Genomic DNA, 20,264 nt, shown 5'->3' with positions numbered 1-20,264 from the left:
ACTCAGACCCCCTACTTCACCACAAAACAAGCCCAAAAAAATTCGACGGGGCATAGTTATCCACATAGACCCTCTACACATTTTAAAAGAGACGCACAGAGGGTCCGGCCGAAAAAAAGTTTCGACCGGCAACCTAGTCTCATCATAGGATCGTCGCATTCACCTTACATAAGACTCTCTTTTTCAGGCTTCTACGAATGGCATAATAGGCCCCCACCCACTCCGACCACATAGGACAACCTGAACTCACCAACCCAAGATCTACTCAGAACCAAAGACAAAGAACCCCCCAAAGAAAACAGCTTACCCCCACCATACCAGGGGACCCAGTGACCTGGTCATACCCTCATAAGGTTGACATAGGAACGGGCTCCTTTTGGGCAATGCAAACCCTCCTAAACTTCCCCCACATCATACCCTGACCAGGGTGATTGAGGGAACGTAACAGAGGCAGAGTGTTAAGGTGGCCTCTGATTTTTTATCTCCATCCCATACCCAGACCTGGGTTGGATGGAATGAAAATCAGCAGGAACAGGTTATAACTCCACAACCATCTATCTCCACATACTCTTCCCAGCCAACACCACCCAACATAGGTTTGCTGAACAGAACCACTGGATGAATCCCCCAGCTGGCAACTAGACCCACAGCTAATCCCACCCCATGGGTCTCCGGGACCCCCTAGACACCAAACCTCTCAAAACATCTGAAAGAAGAAACGCACAGAGGGGCCAGCCGAAGAAAAGTTTTGACCGGCAACCTAGTCTCATCATAGGAATGTTGACTTCACCCTCACACAGAGTCCCCTTTTCAGGCTTCTACGAATGGCATAATAGGCCCCCACCCACTCCGACCACATAGGACAACACGGTCTCACCAACCCAAGACCTACTAGAACCAAAGACAAAGAAACCCCTCCAAGAAAGAAGCCCACCCCCACCATACCAGGAGACCCAGAGATCCGGTAATACCCTCACAAGGTTGACATAGGAACGGACTCCTTTTGGACAACGCAAACACTCCTAACCTTCCCTCACATTATACCCTGACCAGGGGATTGACGTGACCTCTGAACTTTCCTTCCCATCCCTTACCCTGTTCAGGGTGGTATGGAGTGAAAATCAGTAAGAACAGGTTAACATCCCGCTACCACCTACCTCCATATACTCTCCCCAGTCTACCCCATCTTACATGGGATTGCTGGACAGAACCACTGGATGAATTCCCCAGCTGGCTACTAGAACCACAGCATTCCCACACCATGGGACTCCAGGACCCCCAAGACACCCAAACCTCTCAAAGGACAAGCTGTAGACCTCACATACAGATCACCTCTTCAAACAGCACACCACCACCGCTAACCACACCATAGGATGTAAATAATGGACACGGATGCCCCAGAAAATAATCCCTCACACAGGGGTAGACTACACCTACACCTGTCCACTGTTACTCTACAGAGATGGATATAGCTAAACAAAGCTATCTACTTGAGGAACCCAGCTCCACTAAAAAGTCCACCTCCAGATACCCAACGGGCCGGATTTATCCACAACATTCTGTCCAACAGCACACCCAGCTAAGAGCGATACCCTCACCAATCCAGCATCATTGGATCAACACCTCAAGAGGAGGACCGAAACCACAGTAATATAGATACTGAATGGAACATCAGGCCCCCACCACTACGGCTGGACCACCACTGAGGCTTTCAGTACAGCGGAGGAACGCCCGGACATACACTGCACCTGCACCTTACACACCCCACATCCCATACAAAAGACAGGGGGTCATTAAGACCACAAAAACAGACCTCCAATAGCACCATAGAGTTACCATGACCATGGACTCTCAATATAACTTTCCTTTAGCTACTTTACTAGCACTATAGAGTTACCATGACCATGGACTCTCAATAATACTTTTCCTTTAGCCACTTTACTAGCACTATAGAGTTACCGTGACCACGGACTCTCAAAAATTCTTACCTCCATTTACTCTACTTACAATTAAAAAATAAATAAATAAATAAATAATAATATGGATATATATATATTAACATATATGTATATTAATTTTATTTTTGTTTTTCAAGTTTCTTGAACTCGGGGTTACCATGACCATGGACCCTTGACGAAAATAAACTATAAAATAGAACCTAAATAACTAATATTATATACTGTTAACCCTCACCAACTCACCATCCTTCCAAAAATACCTCTCTGAAGATCCCCACCAGCACCCCCAACGGACGAGAACCTTTTTTCTCCAACTACTCTGGGGACCACGGCTTTGGCGACTCACCCGCAGCGAGTAGATCCTAAGCAATTAGGCCCGACCATACACCAAGCAAGAAGATTGGAGGAAATGGTACAAACCGGACTCCTCCGGGACCCCTCTGGGGCCTGTTGGCAGACCTATCGGCACAACCCTCCCAGCCCCATTACATACGGGAGACTCACGTAACGCGCTGGACGACTATCTACCCCAGATTAGAGCTGGATTGGCAGTATGTTCAGTACCCATACAGACCAGCTGGATTCGATTAGACATGGGCTGATTCAGAGTTAAGATCCTGGAAGGGAATAACCCCTGAATTACACAACATGATTGAAAACATCCAGGACCTAACGACTGACGAACACGGAAGTAAATACATAGACAACATGGAGCTAAGAAAAAAGGATCCGAGGGGGAGTAAACTCCTAGGTTGCACTATGGTTTCCACATCCGTTGACAAAGCGGACCTAGACATCATGACCACACCACTCGATATGGACACATGGCAACCAACCGAGGACCAAACCTTCACAAGGTGCGCAACTCAAGGGATTTTGCCTGATCCTACATCGAGTTTACAGACCTACCTAAACTCTACCATTCTAAAAACTATACCTGACCCTAACCCTAACCCTAACCTTAACCATCCTAAAATCCTTACCTAACCTTAACCCTCACCCTAACCCTAAACCTAACCTTAATCTAAATATTATGATAATAATAATAATAATATTATATTATTATATTAAGTGGGCAACCATGGGGCCTACAACCTTGGCCGGCCGCGCCCGGACCCCTCCGGCCTACGCGCACATGAGTGGAGTGCACCCCCTCCCTTCCCCCCTCCGGTTTCCACGTGTCAGAGATGGAAGTGGATCAACCGACTCAAAACTAGAACCCTAACCCTAACCCTAACCCTAACCGTAACCCCTAACCCTAACCCTAACCCTAACCCCTAACCCTAACCCTAACCTTAACCCCTAACCCTAACCCCTAACCCTAACCCAAAACGTGAATAAATCAAAAAGTACACCTCCAATCTGGATGGGTTTTTTTTTGAGACGAGCATTTCCATTCAATTAAAAACGTTTTTGTAAAACGAAAAACTCACACACACACACAGCAAGGACGGAGTGACACCGTGTGGGGCTTAGAGACAGACAGAGCCTGCAATAGTTACCTTTGTTCGAACTATCAAAGAACCGTTAGACCTAGAGCCCTGAAACTTTAGAAACCTGTTATAGAGCTCAAGTCGATAGTGCACGGTGAGTTATGTGGCTCTAGATGGTTCTCAGACCTTTGCAATAATTTCAATTCATTTTGACCATTACGAAAGTGACGACATTTAGAAAAGTCGCAGAGTCGCAAGACTAGGTGCATTAAAACCACCTCGGCCCATAGAGATGGACCCCAACGTTTCTGTCCGATAGCTCATTCAAGGACCCCGTAGCAACGCCCGGAAAAAGTGGATTTTCAGCACTAATTAAGGTCGCTGCTCGGGCTCCAAATGACCTACCGAGCCAAAACTTGGGATTCGAGGTCGCCTCAGCTAGGCCTACACATGTCAGAACTGGACCCGCAGCTAGATAGTACCTACGTGTTATATGTTTTTATTATGGTTTAAACAGAAGGCGCTGTGAATTCGGGGCCTGCTCTGAAATATGTGATAGTTGGCATCTAAACGAGTTGGAAAAAGTGGGTGTGGTGTCAGTTTGTATCAGTTTGGTGTCAGAATGATATCAAAAATTAACTGATGGACAGTGACTTGCTGGCTAACTTTTGTCCATTTGCAATATGTTTAAACAGCGAGGTACCATCACCAAAATGACATTCTGAAATCAACACCAACGAGCGACGGAGAGGAACCAGAATCACTGCCCGGCCGTCCCGAGTTCCTGCAGTTTTTTTGAGCATGTCAAATCCGTGATGGTATATACTCATTGAAACATATTGCAAATGGACAGCTGTGCGCCTGGTGATTGGAACTGGTTACCAGGATAACATTTTTATAATAGTTTTAAATGCCTTTAGGGGTGTGCAAGGGGTCCATGGTTGGGTAGGGAGCACCCCCCACCCGAGCCCATCGAATAGGGGGTGCCCCTAGTCATTTTGGACAATTTTCGTAAACGTAAAAAACGACAGAGTCACACTTCTCTCATGTCACCATCGAGCGATGGAGAGGAACCACTAGCACTGCCCGGCCATCCCGAGTTCATCGGGCCAGTCAATTTTGCATTTCTGCAGAATTTATGAGCAATTCCCTCACTTTCATTGAGCCACGGAGCCACGGAGAAAACTTGCTTGCGTTAGACTCCTTGGTCCGTGTTTCAAGATGGGTCGGGTGGGTTGCCGACCTCGCCACTGACCCCTGGAGTCCAGTTTACGTGAGCCGATCCCCGCCCTGGCAACACAACGAGGTTGGGTGCTCACTGAGGACAGTCCGACCCGGTTGAAAATCGCACCGGGGGCAAGGGGCCCCATGCCCCCCCGCAGGGGGACATAACGCAGCGGGTACTAAGTCCTTGGCCCCGGGAAGCAGCGAGTATGGAGTAGGGGCACTGTAAAGCTCACGGCTGAAACCGGTAGCCACCTTCGCCCCAAGCCCTTCCAAGCCAACCCGGAGCCAGTCGCGGCGCACCACCGACGGAGAAAATGCGCCCGGCGGGGGCCGATCCGACCGGGGGTCAGTCCCACAAGGGGATCTGACCACACCGGAACGGCCGACCCTGACCCGCCGAGTTAAATCCTCCAGGCAGACTCCGTTTACCTCTCAACGGTTTCACGCCCTTTTGGACTCTCTCTTCAAAGTTCTTTTCAACTTTCCCTTGTCGACAATCGGTATTTAGCCTTAGATGGAGTTTCCCACCCGCTTTAGGCTGCATTCCCAAGCAACCCGACTCCGAGAAGACCGGACCCCGGCGCGCCGTTACCGGCCTCACACGTTCACGGGCTTAGCCTCAATAAGAAGGACTCAGGCCCCCGATCGACACCGGGCAAAGCGGTCTTCTATACGCCTGTCCGTCGGGCGGACAGGGATTCGGCGCTGGGCTCTTCCTTCTTCGCTCGCTGCTACTGAGGGAATCCTGGTTAGTTTATTTTCCTCCGCTTAGTAATATGCTTAAATTCAGCGGGTTGTCTCATCTGATCTGAGGTCGTAGTCAAAGTGAATGGAGTGTCTTTTATCTGTCAACCCCCAGTTCCCTTTTGTCCACCAAGCCGCCATGCCGGTTTAACCCACTAGGGCACATTCCCCTATCATTTCCTTGTAACCATAAACCATATCTACTTGTTTGTTTGTGCATTTCTGTGATTATTTAGTAAGTTAATAAATAAATGATTTAATACAATTGATGTATGGATGACTAATAGTGGAGACTGGGTTCGAGCAGATAACCAACAATTTACGATGTTTAGAATGAGACTAACGTGAGGTAAAGGATAATTCATAATGAATTAGACTAATTGATCGGATATTAAAATATCTGAAAGTTTATTATTAAAATTATAACTTTGTAATCGGAATATTTTCCTTGGTGCCCCGACTTCCTAGTTAATTACATCTACCTGATTAGTTAATCACATAATAATAATTACAGAAAATTGATTTGATAAACTAAAAGTCTTCAGTTTAATGATTTAATGATGCCAAAGACACCTCCCTCTCCTCAGCAGAGGAATTTCCACCTTTATCAAAGCCTGCTCCTGCCAAAAAGACAACCATCATACCTACGGACACTATCACTGGGAAAACAACCGACCCTGATTGAAACCTATAACCTTCGCACACAGACTCTTTCCAAAACACATATTCACTCCCTACCCTCAACATCCACTTTCACTGATTCTTCCCTTTCCAATCCAAAAGGAGAGGCAAGAATAGCAACCCCTACAACTGGAAAGGAGAAATGGAAAAGTCCAGTGGGCCCCCCTACTCCTAAAGCAGTCACTCCTATCATAGCCCAGGTTCACCACACAGTCAACAGTCAAAAAGAAACTTGTACACTTATAGCTACACCCATTAAACAAAACACTAACTGCAAAGGAGCACAGAGTAATGTATCAATATTACTAAGGGACATAATTACATCTGCTCCTCTTTCACCCACAGGAGGCGCCAGGCAAGGGGTACAGACAAGGACAGGGCAACTCAAGGGGCATATGATGATGATTAAAGGGCAAGACAATGGGCAACACCCCAAAGCTCCCAAATCCGAACCCCCACAAAAAACGAATATCGCTGTGCCTCTGCCTGTCCAGGGCCCCAGTACAATTGGCGCCTCAAAATACCCACCATCATCCCCACCACAACCCCATCTTCAACCCCAACAACAGCCTAAAATAACACACCCTCCCCAAAAATCCATTTATCACAAGGCTAGGCCGAATTACAAGGTGGCAGATTAGAACATTGAGGGACACACACCAACACTCATCATAGGAGACTCAAACCTCAACCGGATCCCACGATTCAATAACCCCAACATCCAGGTAGACAGTTACCCAGGGGCAACATTCTATCATTTCACAAAGGTACTGGAGAAAACCCTCATACATACAGACACAGCAACTGTTGTTATCTCGGTGGGCTTGAACAACAGGGATCACGACCCATTCCAAACATCACTAAAACAGTTCTCAGGTATGCACAAGAAGGCAAAGAAAACATTTCCAAACGCAACAATATACATTCCTGTCATCAGCCATTCACGTCTTCTTACTCTACAGCAGAAGAGAAACCTTAAGCTCATCAACGCTTACATTACCACTAACTTCCCAACCCTATTAGAGATTCCACAAGACACATTTCACACAACAACAGATCTCATACCCTGGACATCCACCACAGCAGACCTCATCTTTCAACACTGGTGTAGACAGTTACATTTACATTAACCACAAGCCACAGTTTGGATAGAAATAACTTTTCTTGCAATCTCTTTCCTTCCCTAATAACCAGTGCAGATCCTCCACCAAGGGGAGCTGCGGACCAGTCAACAACTAATTTCATGAATCTTTCCAAATCCTTCATACCCACAGCAGCACAGGTAAAGCTCCTGGAGAGAGGGTTGACATTCATCCCTCGCCCAAACAAATTTGATTGGGAGGAACTTCAAAGGGACACCCACAAATATCATAGAAGACTTAAACTGTTGGACTATTTTGACTACAACACAGATGACAATCACCTACCATTTACTTTACCATCTACCTGGGAACCTAAAACCTCCGAGATAGATGGTAGAATCAGGAGACTAATCAGAATAGTCAAAAACACACTTCACAACCATCAGACTCACACAGATAGGGAGGATAACCTCACACACGTAGAAAGACAGGCAATACAACAACTTAAAAATAACCCACACATAATCATCAAACCAGCAGATAAAGGTTCAAAAATAGTCATATTGGATAAACATCAATACATGTATGAAGCCAACAGACAGTTATCAAACACCAAACATTATAAACAAATAGAAAACATTATTCAACCACCTACACAGACAAAGTTAAGGACAATAATATAATAACGACCTAGACTATTCTACCTACTGCTAAAAGTACACAAGGAACCGGGGACATGGACAATTCCCTTTGAAGTTCCTCCTGGCAGACCGATTGTCTCAGACTGCAATAGTGAATCCTATAACATTTCACAATATATAGATCATCACATTAACCCTCTCTCCACCAGGCACCCCAGCTTTCTTAGGGACACATACCACTATATGGAGAGGATTGGACCCATAGATGTTCCCTCCCACACACACATATTCACAATAGATATGGATAACCTATATACTAATATAAATACAGAAACAGGAATACAAGCATTTAGAAATATCTTTAAGAGATACCCAGACAACACTAGACCGGACAAAGACATATTACAATTATTAGAAATCAGCCTGACTAGCAATTACTTTTTATTCAACGATCACTATTACCTGCAGATGGAGGGAACAGCGATGGGCAAAAAAATGTGCCTGTATACGCCAATATATACATGGCTGAATGGGAGAGAGAGGCACTGGCCAAGTGTCCATATCAACCCACTTTTTATTACTGCTTTTTAGACGACATAATAGGAGCCTGGCCCCCACGACATCCAATTATTCACAGATTTTATGAACATTCTCAACGGTCATCATCCATCCATTAAGGTTAAATACACAATTAATCTGCAAGAAATCAACTTCCTATTAACAAATTTTCTTCAGTAATTACAACCAATTACAGATAACACAACACATTAGAGTCTACTTCAAACCAACATACACACACGGGTTACTTCATAAACACAGTTACCATCCTAAACATACATTTAAGGGAATAATAAAGTCACAAATCATGCGGTTCTACAGGATATCATCTTGCAAGCATGACCTGGATTATGCAATAAATACACTATTCAATGCACTTAGACAAAGAGGGTACTCAAAACGATTCTTGAGAACTATTAAAAACAAGCACATTGGCTGCCCTCCTCCCATTCACCCAACACTCACAGACCACACAAAATCATCCAACTCTCCTAAACTTAACCCCAATCCTACCCCTAACCGTAACCTCTCCCCAAACCCCACTCCTAACCTTTACCATTACCCTAACCAGGGTTTTAATCCTACCCCTAAGCCCAACCCTAACCTTAACCTCTCCCCAAACCCCTAACCTTAACCATCACCATTACCCTAACTAGGGTTCTCATCCTAACCTAACCCCTATCTCTCTCCTCCACCCTAATCCTGACTCCCCTATGGGGAGTGATCTACACCAACCACTAAGCCGCAACACTTCCTCTGTCTCTTCTCCTTCTCAATATTCAATCAGCAGACAATTATCATTCCCCTAGTAACCACATTTTCACATAGAATCAGATCCCTACATCAATCAATCAAACACAACTTCTCTACAGCTCAGCACACTTTACATACCACTCAAACCAACTAATGTCTCTCGGTATAGATCTCTGTCTGTCTGTCTGTCTGTCTGTCTGTCTGTCTGTCTGTCTGTCTGTCTGTTTGTCTGTCTGTCTGTCTGTCTGTCTGTCTGTCTGTTAGACACTGACTCTGTCTGTCTGTCTGTCAGACTCTGTCTGTCTCTCTCGTGTTGGTGTGTATTGGTGTGTAACCCTTATTGTGTATCAAATAAAATAAATTGTGATAAGAACTGTATTTTATTTCAACCTGGAAGGCAGAACAGACAGGTGCTTAGGCTGCATTCACACCATCTCCTATATTTGTAAATACCAGCATATGACTTGGAAAAATACACTTGCACGCCCTTCCAACTGGTAATTACTAGTGGGAAACTCGTCTATCATCTCTGAGCTTCGACTTCTCCCACATGCTGAACTCTGACATCACATACTAAGGAAATTACCTTGATAACAGCATTTTTGGAAGTTAAATGCAACAGCAAATCATTATTTATGAAAAACAATCTATTAGTATGGTATTTGAACACTATAATGTTTTTGAGCATGACAGCTGTACTTTTAATACAAATTGTATTTACAGAGTTTCCCACTTGTTATGAATGCAGCATTATCCAGTATGTATGGATGTGTGTGTGATCTTCAGCCCGTTGCCATGACGGTGATGGTGACATTGACAGGTTCGTTGTCCTCAGCAGTTAGAGGAGGGGAGACGGGGGAGGCAGCCCTAGGAGAGGACATGGACGTGACCTAGAGAAGAGAAGACTAATTTATCATCATAGAACTGATTGGATTTATTAACATGTTAAAGATCCAGTATATAACTTTTTCTCATAGAAATGTTAGTTATATGTCTGTCATTCTCATTGTAAGCAAATCGAAGAAGAGGTAGATCTGTTCTATGTGCTCTATATGAAAATTTGGTTTTGTCTTAGTTTGTGTTTGATACATCAGCTTCAAACACAATATTTTAAGGTTATTGAAAATATATTTCACAGCGGTTTGGGTATACAATGATATGCTCTGAATTAGAGCATCTGCTAAATGACTACAATGTAAATATTCTACACTTGTTTTGTTCTGTCTCAAACTGAAATTAGACAAACATTATAGAATTGTGGCAACCAATCACGGAGCAATTGCTACATATTACTACTTTAATGACATGGGCCTGGGGGGAGATTATGTCTCATTATGTTAACGAGACATTAGGGTACCTTGGCTAGGGGAGGGGCAATGTTCTGTAGCTCCTCCCTCTCCGTCAACTCCTCCCATCACCTCATCATCAGGGAGGTTGATGTTCTCCCTGGACCAGCTGTGCTGCCTACACACACACATATTGTATACACATTATGCACACATTATATATATATATATATATATATACATATATATATACACAAACACATACTATATACACATGATACTCACATTGTATGTATATATATGCAAACACACACATACACATACTATATACACATTTTATATATATATATATACACACACATATTATAAACACATATTACATATATATATACACAGACACATACTATATACACATGAAACCCACATTATATATATATATACACACACAAGTGTTTTATACACACATTCTACATACGCATGTTTTACACATGGCCTGTATGACTCCATACTCACATTCCGAATAGCATGTCATGGAGTCCTGTTAAGAGACAGGAGAGTTAAGGTCAGATATTAAACTGTTGTTGTATCCTGATAACTTCTGGTCAGGATCAGAATAAACTGTTGTTGTTTCCTGATAACTCCTGGTTAGGGTCAAACTGGGCAGTTTTATTTCAATCTCTTCCTTCAAAGACTCAATCATGGACACTCTTACTGACAGTTGTGGCTGCTTTGCGTGATGTATTGTTGTCTCTACCTACCTGCCCTTTGTGCTGTTGTCTGTGTCCAGTAATGTTTGTACCATGTTTTGTGCTGCTACCATGTTGTGATGCTACCTGCCTTGCTATGTGGTTGTCTTATGTCTCTCTTTACGTAGTGTTGTGTTGTCTCTCTTGTTGTGATGTGTGTTTTGTCCTATATTTATATATATATTTTTTTTTTAATCCCAGACCCCGTCCCCGCAGGAGGCTTTTTGCCTTTTGGTAGGCCGTCTTTGTAAATAGTAATTTGTTCTTAACTGACTTGCAAGAGCTGCAAAATCTGAATCCCTACAAATCAGCTGGGCTAGACAATCTGGACCTTCTCTTTCTAAAATGATCTGCCAAAATTGTTGCAACCCCTATTACTAGCCTATTCAACCTCTCTTTTGTATCGTCTGAGATCCCCAAAGATAAGAAAACTGCCACGGTCATCCCCCTCTTCAAAGGGGGAGACACTCTAGACCCAAACTGTTATAGACCTAAATCGATCCTGCCCTGTCTTTCTAAAATCTTTGAAAGCCAAGTTAACCTAACAGATGACTGACCATTTCGAATCCCACCGTACCTTCTCCACTATGCAATCTGGTTTCCGAGCTGGTCATGGGTGCACCTCAGCCACGCTCAAGGTCCTAAACGCTATCATAACCGCCATCGATAAAAGACGGTACTGTGTAGCTGTATTCATCGACCTGGCCAAGACTTTCGACTCTGTCAATCACCTCATTCTTATTTGGCAGACTCAATAACCCTGGCTTCTCAATTGACTGCTTTGCCTTGTTCACCAACTACTTCTCAGATCGAGTTCAGTGTATCAAATCGGAGGGCCTGTTGTCCGGACCTCTGGCAGTCTCTGTGTGGGTGCCACAGGGTTTTTTCTCTGTTTATATCAATGATGTCATTCTTGGGCTTCCCGGATGGTTAAGGGCGCTGTACTGCAGCGCCAGCTGTGCCATCAGAGTCCCTGGGTTCGCGCCCAGGCTCTGTCGTAACCGGTCGCGTCCGTGGGGTGACGCACAATTGGCCTAGCGTCGCCTGGGTTAGGGAGGGCTTGGTCGGTAGGGGTGTCCTTGTCTCATCGCGCACCAGCGACTCCTGTGGCGGGCTGGGCGCAGTGTGCGCTAACCAGGGTGGCCAGGAGCACTGTGTTTCCTCCGGCGCATTGGTGCAGCTGGCTTCCAGGTTGGATGCGCGCTGTGTTAAGAAGCAGTGGAATTGTTGGGTTGGGTTGTGTATCGGAGGACGCATGACTTGGTTGGGTTGTGTATCGGAGGACGCATGACTTTCAACCTTCGTCTCTCCCGAGCCCGTACGGGAGTTGTAGCGATGAGACAAGATAGTAGCTACTACAACAATTGGATACCACGAAATTGGGGAGGAAAAGGGGGGTAAAAAAAAGAAGAAAAAAAAGATGTCTTTCTTGCTGCTGGTGATTCTCTGATCCACCTCTACGCAGACAACACCATTCTGTATACATCTGGCCCTTCTTTGGATACTGTGTAAACAAACCTCCAAACAAGCTTCAATTCCATACAACACTCCTTCCGTGGCCTCCAACTGCTTTTAAATGCTAGTAAAACGAAATGCATGCTCTTCAACCGATTGCTGTGCGCACCTTCCCGTCCAACTAGCAACACTACTCTGGATGGTTCTGACTTAGAATATGTGGACAAATCAAATCAAATCAAATTGTATTTGTCACATACACATTGTTAGCAGATGTTAATGCGAGTGTAGCGAAATGCTTGTGCTTCTAGTTCCGACAATGCAGTAATAACCAAAGAGTAGTCTAACCTAACAATTCCACAACAATTACCTTATACACACAAGTGTAAAGGGATGAAGCATATGTACATAAAAATATATGAATGAGTGATGGTACAGAATGGCATAGGCAAGATGCAGTGGATGGTGTAGAGTACAGTACATACATATGAGATGAGTAATGTAGGGTATGTAAACATTATATTAAGTGGCATTGTTTAAAGTGGCTAGTGATACATTTGTAAATACATTTTTCCATTATTAAAGTGGCTGGAGTTGAGTCACTCAATGCTAGTGGTGGCTGTTTAACAGTCTGATGGTGTTACGGATACAAGTATCCTGTGTGGGTAACGATATTGCCGGAGGAAAGGTAGTACCCGTATTGGAAGTATTGGATAAAAGTGACCACTCTCTCTCTAATGAGCTGGCACAGAGTTATCCACATGTGTTCCCCGTTTGTGCTTTCACTCGTGCTCAGGCACGACAAGAGGGTGACGTGATAGATTTGTCGAACACAGTTCTGTTCAAAGAGGTTGATCAAGAGGATGGGTTGTGTGATACCTCTGGGAAGCTGATCACCTCTGACAAACAGCCCAGGAAAGAATCAAAGAATGTTGAACTTATTGCTGATGCAAAACAATTACCAGTCACTCGTGAGCAGCTGATTGCTAACCAAAAGGTTGACAACAAGCTTGCTAAATGTTTTTCTAGTGTTGTCTCATTGGAATATGTAAAGAAGAAGAACGTGGCTTACTTCATTGATGATATAGATAGAACCTGTTTTTCAGTCTCTTGGTCCCTGCTTTGATGCACCTGTACTGACCTCGCCTTCTGGATGATAGCGGGATGAACAGGCAGTGGCTCGGGTGGTTGTCCTTGATGATCTTTATGGCCTTCCTGTGACATTGGGTGGTTTAGGTGTCCTGGAGAGCAGGTAGTTTGACCCCGACAGCACGACAGGATGCTCTCGATTGTGCATCTGTAGAAGTTTGTGAGTGCTTTTGGTGACAAGCAGAATTTCTTCAGCCTCCTGAGGTTGAAGAGACGCTGCTGCGCCTTCTTCACCACGCTGTCTGTGTGGGTGGACCAATTCAGAATGCAGCCTCAGGATATGTGCAGCCTCAGGATATTCCAGTTTACATAGAGTCAAATAAAGTTTGTTCAGGGCCGTCAATGTGTCTGCTTTGGGGGGGAATATATGCGGCTGTGATTATAATCGAAGGGAATTCTCTTGGTAGATAATGCGGTCGACATTTGTTTGTGAGGAATTCTAAGTCAGGTGAACAGAAGGACTTGAGTTCCTGTATGTTGTTATGATCACACCACGTCTCGTAAATCACAAGGCATACCCCCCGCCCCTCTTCTTACCAGAAAGATGCTTGTTTCTGTCGGCGCGATGCGTGAAGAAACCAGCTGGCTGTACCGAGTTGGATAGTGTGTCTCGAGTGAGCCATGTTTCCGTGAAGCAAAGAACGTTACAGTTTCTGTCTCTCTGGAGTGCTACCCTTGCTCGGATTTCATCAACCTTGTTGTCAAGAGACTGGACATTGGTGAGTAGTATGCTCGGGAGCGGTGCGCGATTGGCCTGTCTCCGGAGCCTGACCAGAAGACTGCTCCGTCTGTGTCATGTCTTGTCATGTTATGTCTTGTTCCTGTTCTTTCTCTTCACTCTGTCTCCCTCTGCTGGTCGTATTAGGTTACCTTCTCTTTCTCTCCTCCTCCAGCTGTTCCTCATCTCCTCTAACTACCTCGTTCACCCTTTTCCCACCTGTTCCCTTTTTCCCTCTGATTAGGTCTCTATTTCTCTCTCTGTTCCTGCTTCTTTCTTTGTCAGATTCTCGTTTGAGTTTCTCATGCCAGAAACAAACTATCGTCTCGTTTGCTTCACCCTTGTCCTGTCCCGTCCTGTCGGAATCCGCCTGGCAAGTGCATCCTGTACTCAGCTAACTGTCTTGTCGTTTGTACTGTGTCCAGTTCATCTGATGCTACGTGAGATCAGGTACCACTGTTCCTCTACGACCGCGCCTACCCAGAGAGACCTGCAGCCTGTCGCCGCTAACCCAGCTATTCTCCTCTGCTGCTAAGAAGGGGGCTCTTTTGTAATTATCAGAAGGACTTTTTGTTTCATTTGTCGCCCTCTCTGCGGGTTGTCTATTTTTCCATTATCTACATCTGAAGAGGATCTATGTCTTCCCTGTGTTTACATTAAAATACTCTGTTTTTGTTAAACCGTTTTTGGGTCCTCACTCAAGTGCACAACAGTCTGCCCCTTTTACGGCGACGTTGTTTTGGTTCTCCGACTGGGATCCGATCCATTGTCCTGGGTGATGGGCAAAACAGAGGATCCATTTCGGGAAAGTCGTATTCCTGATCATAATGATGGTGAGTTGACGTTGCTCTTATATCCAGTAGTTCCTCCCGACTGTATGTAATAAAACCTAAGATTACCTGGGGTACCAATGTAAGAAATAACATGTAAAAAAACTAAATACTGCATAGTTTCCTAGGATTGCGAAGCGAGGCAGCCATCTCTGTCGGCGCCGGAAGTAGTGATAGTAGTGAACTACAAATATCTAGGTGTCTGGATAGACTGTAAACTCTCCTTCCAGACTCACATTAAGCATCTCCAATCCAAAATTATATCTAGAATCCGCTTCCTATTTCGCAACAAAGCCTCCTTCACTCATGCTGCTGGCAAACATACCCTCGTAAAACTTACTATCCTACCGATTAATTTACAAAATGGCCTCCAACACTCTACTCAACAAGCTGGATGTAGTGCCATCCGATTTATCACCAAAGCCCCATATACCACCCACCACTGCAACCTGTATGTTCTCATTGGCTTGCCCTCACTACATATTCGTCACCAAACCCACTGGTTCCAGGTCATCTATAAGTCTATGCTAGGTAAAGCCCCGCCTTCTCTCAACTCACTGGTCACCATAGCAACACCCACCCGTAGCACGTGCTCCAGCAGGTATATTTCACTGGTCATCCCCAAAGCCAACACTTACTTTGGCCGCCTTTCCTTCCAGTTCTCTGCTGCTAATGACTGGAACGAGTTGCAAAAATCACTGAAACTGTAGTCTTATATCTCCCTCTCCAACCTCAAGCATCAGCTGTCAGAGCAGCTTACCGATCGCTGTACCTGTACACAGCCAATCTTTAAATAGCACACCCAACTACCTCATCCCTATATTGTTGTTTCTCTTTTTTCTCTTTTGCACCCCAGTATCTCTACTTGCACATCATCATCTGCACAACTATCACTCCAGTGTTAATAATAAATTGTAATTATTTTGTCTCTATGGCCTATTTATTGCCATACCACCCTAATCTTCTACATTTGCACACACTGTACATAGATTTTTCTATTGTGTTATTGACTGCACGTTTGTTATTCCCATGTGTAACTCTGTGTTGTTTTTGTTGCACTGCTTTGCTTCATCTTTGCCAGGTTGCAGTTTTAAATGAGAACTTCTTCTCAACTGGCCTACCTGGTTCAATCAAGGAGAAATAAAAAATACAAAACGTGCCTAGTTAAATAATAAAAAATATAAAAATATATATATATTGTTGTATCCTGATAACTCCTGGTCAGGGTCAGCATGCTAGTTAGGGTCAGGATCATCATGCTAGTTAGGGTCAGGGTCATTATGCTAGTTAGGGTCAGCGTCATCATGTTAGTCGGGCAGGGTCAGAATGCTAGTCAGGGTCATCATGTTAGTATGGGTCAGGGTCAGGATGCTAGTTAGGGTCAGGGTCAGAATGATAGTCAGGGTCATTATGCTAGTTAGGGTCAGCGTCATCATGTTAGTCGGGCAGGGTCAGCATGCTAGTCAGGGTCATCATGTTAGTATGGGTCAGGGTCAGGATGCTAGTTAGGGTCAGGGTCAGAATGCTAGTCAGGGTCATCATGTTAGCTAGGGTCAGGGTCAGCATGCTAGTTAGGATCAACATGCTAGTTGGGGTCAAAGTCAGCATGCTAGTCAGGGTCAGCGTCAGGATGCTAGTTAGTATCAGGGTCATCGTGCTAGTTAGGGTCAGGGTCAGGATGCTAGTTAGGGTCAGGGTCATCATGCTAGTTAGGATCAGGTTCATCATCTAGTTATGGTCAGGTTCATCGTCTATTTAGGGTCAGGGTCATCATGCAAGTTAGGGTCATGGTGAGGATTCCTGTCAGGGCCATCACGCTAGTTAGGGGCACGGTCAGCATGCTAGTTATGGTCAGGGTCATCATGATAGTTAGGGTCAGGGTCAGTATGCTAATTAGGGTCAACATGCTAGTTAGGGTCATGGTCAGCATGCTAGTCATTGTCAGGGTCAGCGTGCTTGTTAGGGTAAGGGTCAGCATGTTAGTTAGGGTCAGGGTCAACATGCTAGTTAGGCTCAGGGTCATCGTGCAAGTTAGGGTCATGGTCAAGATGCCAGTCAGAGTCATCATGCTAGTTAGGGTCAGGATCAGCATGATAGTTTGGGTCAGGGTCAGCATGCTAGTTAGGGTCACGGTCATCATGATAGTTAGGGTCAGGGTCAGTATGCTAGTTGGGGTCATCATGCTAGTTAGGGTCAGGGTCAGGATGCTAGTTAGGGTCATCATGCTAGTTAGGGTCAGGGTCAGCATGATAGTTTGGGTCAGGGTCAGCATGCTAGTTAGGGTCATGGTCATCATGATAGTTAGGGTCAGGGTCAGTATGCTAGTTAGGGTCATCATGCTAGTTAGGGTCAGGGTCAGGATGCTAGTTAGGGTCATCATGCTAGTTAGGGTCAAGGTCAGCATGCTAGTTAGGGTCAGGGTCATCATGCTAGTTAGGGTCAGGGTAGCATGCTAGTTAGGGTTAGGGTCAGCATGCTAGTCAGGGTCAGTGCCAGTATAATAGTTAGGGTGAGGATCAGCATGCTAGTTTGGGTCAGGGTCAGCTTGCTAGTTAGGGTCAGGGTCATCATGATAGTCAGGGTGAGGGTCATCATGTTAGTCAGGGCCAGGGTCATCGTGCTAGTTAGAGTTAGGGTCAGCATGCTAGTTAGGGTCATCATGCCAGATAGGGTCAGGGTCAGTATGCTGGTTAGGGTCAGGGTCAGCATGCTCCTTAGGGTCAGGGTCATCGTGCTAGTTAGGGTCAGGCTCAGCATGCTAGTTAGGGTCAGGGTCACCATGCTATTTAGGGTCAGGGTCAGCATTTACATTAACTAGATGGCTAGTGTTAGAGTTTACATTAACTGTATGATTAGAGTTTACATTAACTGGATGGTTAGGGTTACAGTTTACATTAACTTAATGGTTAGGGTTAGAGTTTACATTAACTGGATGGTTAGGGTTAGAGTGTACATTAACTTAATGGTTAGGGTTAGAGTGTACATTAACTGGATGGTTAGGGTTAGAGTGTACATTAACTTAATGGTTAGGGTTAGAGTGTACATTAACTGGATGGTTAGGGTTAGAGTGTACATTAACTTAATGGTTAGGTTATAGTTTACATTAACTGGATGGTTAGGGTTATAGTTTACATTATAATTGAACTGTGTATAGTGTTTTTGTGTGTAGTGCGTGAGTATATAATGTGTGTGTGTAGGCGCGTGAGTATATAATGTGTGTGTGTAGGTGTGTGAACGTACTGGGGTTGTTGTTGCAGTTGCGGAATATGTACATGAACAGCAGAACAGCTGCTATGGTTGTGATGAGCATCCCTCCAAGGGCAGCTCCAATCACAGCAGGGTACGCACTGAAGGGAGGGTCCGCTGCAAAATACACACATTTTACACACACACACACACACACACACACACACACATACACAGTCAGAAATATATACCCTCTACCATTTACCACGAGCCTGACATTTACAGGTAATTTCCGTTTGAGCCGACATCTGCAGCTTTTACGTAAATGAGATCTTTGCAAAATGCCCTTGGGAAAATGCCCTTAAAATCTGCATTGTCAGCAATATAGTGACTTGCACAATAGCACAGCTAAGATTAATTATTTTTGGCACCTGAGTGGTGCAACAGTGTAAGGCACTGCATCTCAGTGCAAGAGGGGTCACCGCTGTCCCTGGTTCGAATCCAGGCTGCATCACATCTGGTCGTGAATGGAGTCTCATAGGGCGGCACACAATTGGTCCGGGGTAGACTGTCGTTGTAAATAATAATTTGTTCTTAACTGACTTGCCTAGTTAAATAAAGGTTTAAATAAAACAAGCTATGTTTTGTGGCAAAATACGTGATATATCGTCAACATTGGGTTGTGGTGCACCATGTCCGTACAGTACATACAAATTAACTTGCTAATGTCAGCTAGCACGTTAGTGAATCACTGATGCTTTAAGAACATTCAGAACTAATCTCTAACAGAATAGACATAGCTAACGGGTTCAGAACTAATCTCTAGCAGAATAGACAAAGCTACAACCCTTCTATTTTAGTTTACCCTGCGCACACAACCCATGTGGAATTCCTGGTCTCTGGAAGCCTTTGGAACTGGCGATCTGTGGTAAGAACGCATATTTTATCTGAGCCTATGCTGCCCTTCAGTCATTTGACTTTTTGGCCCTGAGGAGACATGGATCACCCCAGAGAACACTGTTACTTCAGCTGCTCTTCCTTCATCTGACTACCATTTCTCATAATCCGAGAGCATCTGGTCATCGCTAGCTGGCACAGAGCTACTAATTTCTCTTTAGTGGAGATGTTCTCTTTTCTCCTTCTTTCACCTGTCCATCTCCTCGTTTGAATTCTAAGATGTCACTTGTCCACTCAAACTTAACATTATTGTCATCTATCGCCCACCAGGTGCCCTTGGATAGTTCATCAATGAGCTTGACACCTTGATAAGCTAATTTCCTGAAGATGGCTCACCACTCTTCATACTTGGTGACTTCAACCTTACGACATCTACCTTGGATTAATTTCTTTCCAACTCTTTCTTTGCCCTTCTTGCCTCTTTTGACTTCACCCTTTCCCCTTCCACTCACAAGGCAGGCAACACGCTTGACCTCAACTTTACTAGAGGCTGTTCCCTTACTAATCTCACTGCAACCCCCGTCCAGACTACTTTGTTTCATTTTCTATTTCCATTCCCTCCAACCCTAGCCATTCAGCCCCTACCCAGCTAGTCATGTGACTCGCACTGTCCCCTTTCCTCTTAGCCCTCACCCTGCTCCGTGGCTGAGTGACTAATTGTGATCTTACAGAATGAAAATAGAGAAAAAAGGACCTATCATCCTTCCACTCCCTCCTCTCTAAATTATCTTCCTCTGTATCCGCTGCTAAAGCCACTTTCTATCCCCCTGCATGTCAAGCTTCTCTCTCGCTGTCTCTCTCTCTCTCTCTCTGTGTCTCTGTCTCTCTCTCGCTGTCTCTCTCTCGCTGTCGCTGTCTCT

General features: G+C 44.7%; 1 protein-coding gene across 1 annotated transcript in view; it reads right to left on the bottom strand.

The window, feature by feature from the left end:
* LOC139388250 (V-set and immunoglobulin domain-containing protein 10-like 2) overlaps positions 1 to 20,264 on the bottom strand; it is a 168,020-nt gene that overhangs the window by 10,232 nt on the left and 137,524 nt on the right. Inside the window, exons 16-18 of the mRNA XM_071134799.1 lie at positions 18,502 to 18,624; positions 10,877 to 10,901; positions 10,435 to 10,541 (exon numbers count right to left, since the gene is read on the bottom strand). Of these exons, the coding sequence (XP_070990900.1) occupies positions 10,435 to 10,541; positions 10,877 to 10,901; positions 18,502 to 18,624 (255 nt within the window). The remainder of the gene's footprint in view (positions 1 to 10,434; positions 10,542 to 10,876; positions 10,902 to 18,501; positions 18,625 to 20,264) is intronic.

Source organism: Oncorhynchus clarkii, chromosome 29 (assembly GCF_045791955.1).
Source record: "Oncorhynchus clarkii lewisi isolate Uvic-CL-2024 chromosome 29, UVic_Ocla_1.0, whole genome shotgun sequence".
In the NCBI taxonomy this organism is placed as follows: domain Eukaryota; kingdom Metazoa; phylum Chordata; class Actinopteri; order Salmoniformes; family Salmonidae; genus Oncorhynchus; species Oncorhynchus clarkii.
Note: the sequence above shows the minus strand (reverse complement) of the source record. Positions and strands in the feature narration are given on the sequence as shown.